Source organism: Hordeum vulgare, chromosome 4H (genome assembly GCF_904849725.1).
Source record: "Hordeum vulgare subsp. vulgare chromosome 4H, MorexV3_pseudomolecules_assembly, whole genome shotgun sequence".
NCBI lineage: Eukaryota > Viridiplantae > Streptophyta > Magnoliopsida > Poales > Poaceae > Hordeum > Hordeum vulgare.
This window is the reverse complement of record NC_058521.1, coordinates 322,196,844-322,203,803: the sequence shown is the minus strand read 5'-3', so window position 1 is coordinate 322,203,803 and position 6,960 is coordinate 322,196,844. Positions and strand designations below refer to the sequence as shown.

The 6,960-nt window shown below is 43.1% G+C and overlaps 1 protein-coding gene across 1 annotated transcript; it reads right to left on the bottom strand.

The window, feature by feature from the left end:
- Nucleotides 1–2,732: 2,732 nt before the first annotated feature.
- On the bottom strand, nt 2,733–5,827 carry LOC123446442. The gene is made up of 2 exons (XM_045123044.1): nt 3,398–5,827; nt 2,733–3,334 (listed from the first exon to the last, which is right to left on the bottom strand). Exon 1 carries the CDS (start codon nt 4,440–4,442, stop codon nt 3,516–3,518), a length of 927 nt encoding a protein of 308 aa, XP_044978979.1. The 5' UTR covers nt 4,443–5,827; the 3' UTR covers nt 2,733–3,334; nt 3,398–3,515.
- Nucleotides 5,828–6,960: the final 1,133 nt, after the last annotated feature.

Genomic DNA, 6,960 nt, shown 5'->3' with positions numbered 1-6,960 from the left:
TTGAGTTATATGGTTGGTTACCGAATGTTGTTCGCAGTCCCGGATGAGATCACGGACGTCATGAGGGTTTCCGGAATGGTCCGGAAAGGAAGATTGATATATAGGATGACCTCATTTGGTTACCGGAAGGTTTTCGTGCATTACCGGAAAAGTTTCGGGCTCATCGGTAGTGTACTGGGAGTGCCGGGAGGGGTGCCGTGGACCATCAGGAGGGGTGTCACGCCCCAAGGGGTCTCATGGGCTATGGGAAGTGATAAACCAGCCCCTAGTGGGCTGGAATAAGTTCCCACTAAGGCCCATAAGGTTTGAGAAGGAAAAACACAAGGTGGAAAGAGTTTCCAAGTGGGAAGGTGGAATCCTACTCCAAGTAGGATTGGAGTAGGACTCCTCCACCTCCAATTTCGGCCAAAACTTTAGGTTTTGAGGCTGCCTCCTCCCCTCCCTCCCTCCTATATATAGTGGGGTTTTAGGGCTGATTTGAGACAACTTTTGCCACGGCAGCCCGACCACATACCTCCACGGTTTTACCTCTAGATCGCGTTTCTGCGGAGCTCGGGCGGAGCCCTGCTGAGATTAGATCACCACAAACCTCTGGAGCGCCATCACGCTACCGGAGAAATCATCTACCTCTCCGTCTCTCTTGCTGGATCAAGAAGGCCGAGATCATCGTCGAGCTGTACGTGTGCTGAACGCGGAGGTGCCGTCCGTTCGGCACTAGATCGGAGCGGATCGTGGGACGGATCGCGGGACGGTTCGTGGGACGGTTCGCGGGGCGGATCGAGGGACGTGACGACGTTCCACTACATCAACCGCCTTCACTAACGCTTCTGCTGTGCAATCTACATGGGTACGTAGATCGGAAATCCCCTCTCGTAGATGGACATCACCATGATAGGTCTTCGTGCGCGTAGGAAATTTTTTGTTTCCCATGCGACGTTCCCCAATAATAGTAGTAGATGCAGGGAGGAGTCAGTCTACTTGATTTTGATGTGATGCCTATATCATGATCATTGCCTTAGATAGCGCCATAATTATTTGCTTTTCTATCAATTGCGCAACAGTAATTTGTTTACTCATCGTATGTTATTTTCTTGAGAGAGATGCCACTAGTGAATCCTACGGCCCCCGGGTCTACTTTTATTACAAGATCAATCTCGTTTACTTATACAAAAATACCAAAAATACTTGCTGCATTTTTATCTTTTATTTATTTATTAATATATCAATCTATCATATATCATTTAGTCTCGCTTCTTGACCGCTGAGAGATTGACAACCTCTCGTCTGCATTGGGTGCGAAGGTTTGCGTTGTGTGTGCTGGTGCCGGTGTTGCTTGGTTCTCCTACTCGATTGATAAACTTGGTTTCTTAACTGAGGGAAATACTTACTCTACCATGATGCATCATCTTCTCCTCTTTGGGGATAAAAATCCAACGCAGTTTACAAGTAGCAGGAAGAATTTATGGCGCCATTGCTCAGGAAGAATTTCTGGCGCCATTACCGGGGAGGATCAAGCCAACATCATCAACTTGCCAATCTCTAGCGCCACTACAAAGTAACTACACTATCAACTCTTATCTTTGCATTTACTTTATTTCCCATTTGCCTCTCATTTCCTCTCCCCCACTTCTAAAAATATTTCCCTTTTCCTTTGCCACTTTTATTTGCTTCTTTTTATTCACCATTTTCTTATTCGCTCATTTTCTCCAATCATGATGACTCGTGAAAATATTCAAGATACCTACTATCATAGGATCTTGAATGAGATCGAGAAAAACACCAAAGATTACATGACAGCACAATTTGAGCATACTAAGTTCTTCACCAAAGAAATCAAGGCTCATTCAATTTTGCTTGATGCTATTTATAAACAACTTGATGATGTTAGTGAGGAGGTTTGTCACCTCCAGACACAATTTGCTCTTACTGAGGGTTTGCTCGAAAAACTTTCTGATGCACAATCTACTTTAGTAAATCAAATGGTCGCTAAGCGAGAATCCATGTAACCAATTGGTAAGGACAAGGATCTAAAGATGATCGGTGTGTCCTCTACTAATTCTTTGTTTAGCAATATTAATCTTGTTGAAAAGGAGACTGAAGAAGAGTCAACTTTAGATAGAGGACGTCTTCATGATTCGGAGGGTGAAAATGTTGATGCAAAAAATTGTTAAAAGTGGGTTTGAAGAGGTTAAAACTTTAGCTAGTGATGCACCCACTATTTTGGATTACAAGGACTTTAATTATGATAGTTTCTCTTTGGTTGAATGTATTTCTATGTTGCAATCTATGTTGAACTCACCTAATGCTTATGAACAAAATAAGGCTTTTACTAAACATATAGTGGGTGCTTTAATGAAAACTTTGGAAGAAAAACTTGAGTTAGAGATTTCTATTCCTAGAAAATTATATGATGAGTTGGAACCTACTATGAAAGTTAAGATTAATTTTTTTTGAGTGCAATGCTTTGTGTGATTTGGGTGCAAGTGTTTCTACTATTCCGAAGTCTCTTTGTGATGTTCTTGGTTTTTCCAAATTGGATGAGTGTTCTCTTAATTTTCAATTGGCGGATTCCACTATTAAAAAGACACTGGGGAGGATCAATGGTGTTCTTATTGTTTCAAATAGGAACTATGTACCCGTGGACTTTATTGTTCTTGACATCGATTGCAATCTGTCTTGCCCTTTGATTCTTGGTAGACCGTTTTTATGCACCATTAGTGTAGTGATTGATATGAAAGAGGGGAATATAAAGTTTCAGTTTCCTTTGAAAAAGGCATGGAACACATCCCAAGGACCAAGATTGAACTGCCCTATGAGGGCTACCTATGGAGTAAAATCCAAGGATGACAATACTTGATGTATTGCTTTATGCCTAGCTAAGGACGTAAAACGATAGCGCTTGTTGGGAGGCAGCCCAACGAATAAAATATTTTTTTACTTTTTGTTTATGTTCTTTCTATTTTCCTGTATTTGCTTCTATTTTGAGTTGGTTTTATCTCTCCCTAATAATAAAGCAAATTGGGTTTCTGGTCCTCCGTCGTGGCGTTTTTGCAGAAAAACCCTTCTATTTTATGGTAATCAACCCGCAGTCCTTGGTGAGGGAGAAAAAACGGTTCGATCTTTGTGTGGCCTGCATGTTCGGCTGCAGATCGAGAAGCCGCGCTTTTGATCCGATCGGGACATACGCACGACGAGGGCGACATGGCTCTCCAAGAAGGGCAACGACAGGGAAGCGGCGAACATCAACGCGAGGCGGATGAGGTAGGGATCAAGCTCGGCGGCGCGTAGTGGAGGCCGTGGCGGCGATGCTCCATGGCCATGACGGCTCGGTCTCCTGTGAAGAAGAGATGAGGTGAGATTGAGAGAATAGAAGGGAGAATAGGGACAACGCGGCTACCTGCTGCTGGTCCGACGGCAACTCCAGTCGTGGGATGTAGGTTTGTGTGTGGATTCTTATTCTAGCACAAATAAATCTTCTCCTTCCTCCCTAATCTAGCCGACCAAAGAACAGATCCCTACCGCGGCTCCTCCTCATCCGTCCTCTTCCTCCTGTTTAATCCATCTTCTTCCTCCTGTTTAATCCATCCTCTTCCTCCTATATAATTTCTTGTCTTAAGCACGAAATCACAGGGGCGTGCGACAGCAATCGCCCTTGCCACGGTCGTGGAAGAGGAACGGAGCCGTGAATATGGCTGAAACGCGGACAGACTTCGTGGCCTGAGGTGGAGCACGACCTGTCGTAGGTAGGAAGGAGCTGGGGGCGGGGTACCTCGTGGGCTGGATGGCCGCTCTCGCGTCCTGACCTTTACCCCCGCCGAGAGGTGCCGGCAGGCCGGCGAACCCGCGCCGGCATGGCGGCTACGGAGGGAGCAATGCGGATGGGCAAGTACGAGATGGGGCGGCCGGACACTGGGGGAGGGGCACTTCGGCAAGGTGAGGCTGGCGCGGCACGCCAACACGGGCCGACCCTTCGCCATCAAGATCCTCGACCGCCAGCGCATCCTCGCCATGAAGACCGATGAGCAGGTGCGCGCCCCCTTCTGCCCAATCCATGGATCGATCCTTGGATTCTTTCGTCTTGCTTGCTCATTGGTAGCTGCGGTGGCGCACATAAAGACAAAGATCATGACGCTAAAGCTGCTCAAGCACCCCAACGTCGTCCGCCTGTACGAGGTACCACTACATCTTCTCCCCCGAATTTTTTTCCTCCGCAGACTGTCCGGACAATTCCTTGTCCTCTTTCTCCTGGCTTCTTCCCGTTGAAATGTTTTTGGAGAAGGCCATGGCCGCCGAAGGCGCAATGGGTTGGGTACTACTCGGGTGGTTGGGTGAGAGTAAATGACCGCCAGTCGTGTGATCGGCACATCGATTCGCAGGCTGCCACACTGTGCGCCATTGAAGTTGACGTCTGAACCCCCAAAGCTGCGGCGGGTTCCAATCATTTTACTATCTCAACTTATTTCTACTACGGAGACGATAGGTAGAAGAAGAAGACTCCACCGAGCAACTCAGTAGCAGTCCGCTTTGAATAACCGCCCACATGCGCAGTTAAAAATGGGTTCTTTCCCTTTTCTTGACCGCGACACCGGTGTACAAAACTGAACGCCAAGGTGAATGACTAGCCAGCCAGCTAGACAATGAATTTTCTACCCAGCCGGAGCAGCAAAGGGCAAGAGCCCTGTCGCTCTCGTGTTACACGCCACCATTAATTTTCTTCACTGCATTTTCTCAGCAGCATATTATTTTTCTGCCCTGTGCTTGTGCGGTCGGGACAAAATCGACGGTACATAGCCACGCCTTCATGCTCCCTATTCATATTATTTTCGTTTTTCTTTAATCAACTCTGTCCATGTACTATTTCAACTCACCAATCAATCTCCTATGTACACAACTAAAAAACTATGTGAGTTAATTATGTGCTGGCGAAATTACCGCGTAAGCTTTGTAGTTTAGAAAAATAATTTATTTCTTCCATTAGGTGGGCAATACAAATATACAATGGAGAAACGGAAGAGAAATGTATGATGGTTAATTCACTATATCTTTTTCCTAAATCACCATATCTCTTGTTTTGTTTAGTAATATCATATTTTAACTATGTAATGAGCTGTTTGTTTAGAAAGTTCTCATGCTAAATTTATCATTTATGTAAATACTACTTCCTCTGTCCCGAAAAGCTTGTGTGCTTAATTCGATGTTGTTTCAGGGTATCTCGGCCAAATTTTATGTGTTGGTAACAAGTGCGGAGAGCAAATGTTGTACCAGGTTTTCTCGGCCTAATTCGATGTTTCCTTAACAAGTCCGGACTGCAAATGTCTTTGTTTCTTTTCAAACATGACTACACATATCTCAGTAGATGGTATAGTTTTGATGAATAATGCATTGTTGGTTGCTTTGGTGGACGGAACAAATGGCATTTTTTGTATCAAATTTGCTTTAGGGAGTTGTGCTTGCACATAATCAATTGCTTTTTCGGTGTAGAAATGTGGGGGTGTTTTTAAGTGCTGTTGTCCCACACACAAATTTAAATATATGGAGCACACATTCAAAAACTGAGGGAGTAATTAAAATGAAAATATATGAAGCATAAATTTAACGTGCTTCATTAATTAAGCTGGCCATTTTTTCTCTCCAAAGAGCATACAGGAAGACCATAGGAGTGTAAAGAACTTTTATTCAGTTGTAACGCATGTGCGTGTGACAAACTGAGACGAGCAAGGAGGGAAATAGGTGTAGACATAAGAGATGTAGCAATGTCTCCCGTTGCAACGCACAGGCATTTGTGCTAGTATATTCTAGTTAGTGTTTGTGCCAAGTAAGACCTTTGGGATGATATGGATGTTTGTTAATGCAATTTTGTGAAAAACAGAAACTTGTTCGCCCAATCCAGGAATTTTATAAATTCATTAGCGTGTCGAATGTGTTTGAATTTTTTACATGTGACTCATATACAAATTGTCCATGTTTTTCTAATTGTTTAGAAATTTTGGAGTTTCAGAAGTATGGCTTATGGCAGATTGCTACACATTGTTTTGTTTTTGACCGATTCTGTTTTCGTTGCATTGTTTGCTTATTTTGATGAATCTATGGATTGTATAGGGGGGGTGCAAGCCATGGGAAAGTTAGAATAAAGTACCTATAATGCAATTATAAAATTTGAATGGGTTTGCAACAGTACTTATAGTAGTAATTTGCTTGGTTATACTAACGGATCTCATGAAGGTTTCGTTCAGTTTTGTGTGATTAAAGTTTTCAAGTTTTGGGTGTGACGTCGATGGATGAAGGAATGAAGAGATGCAAAAGACAAAGCTTGGGGATGCCCATGGTACCCCAAGGTAACATCTAAGGATACTCAGGCGTCTAAGCTTGGGGATGCCCGAGAAGGCATCTCCTCTTTCTTCTAACGACTATCGGTGACACACTTGAGGCTATATTTTTATACGTGTTTTCCTTGGAGCGTCTTGTATGATATGAGTCTTTGCTTATTAGTTTTTTCATAATCATCACCTCTGAACACATTTTCTTGAAATGGCCTCACATCATCATAATTTGTTAGAATTGCTTCTTGTACTTCACTTAAATTTGTTAAGCTATGCCTTTGCTCTAGTGCTTCACTTATATTTTTTGAGCACGGTGGTGCGAATGTTTTGAAGAAACTTGTTCTCATGCTTCACTTATATCTTTTTGAGAATGCTATATGTTTTGAAGAAACTTGTTCTCTTGCTTCACTTATATCTTTTTGAGAATGTTAGAAATTTTTGAAGAAATCCACTCTCTTGCTTCACTTATATCTTTTTGAGAGTGAGAAAGTAGTCTTAGTAATTGGTGTAAGAAATGATGTTTGGTCCCTTTGTGATAAATATTCAAGTAGAATAATGAAAACTAGCATAAAAAATTATGGGACATGAAAAACTTGATTCTTTGTATAGTTTTGAGATATGTAGATGATGATATGTGAGT

Excerpts from the sequence above, each read along its gene's own strand:
- LOC123446442 (XM_045123044.1), bottom strand. The coding sequence starts at position 4,442 with ATGATTGGAACCCGCCGCAGCTTTGGGGGTTCAGACGTCAACTTCAAT.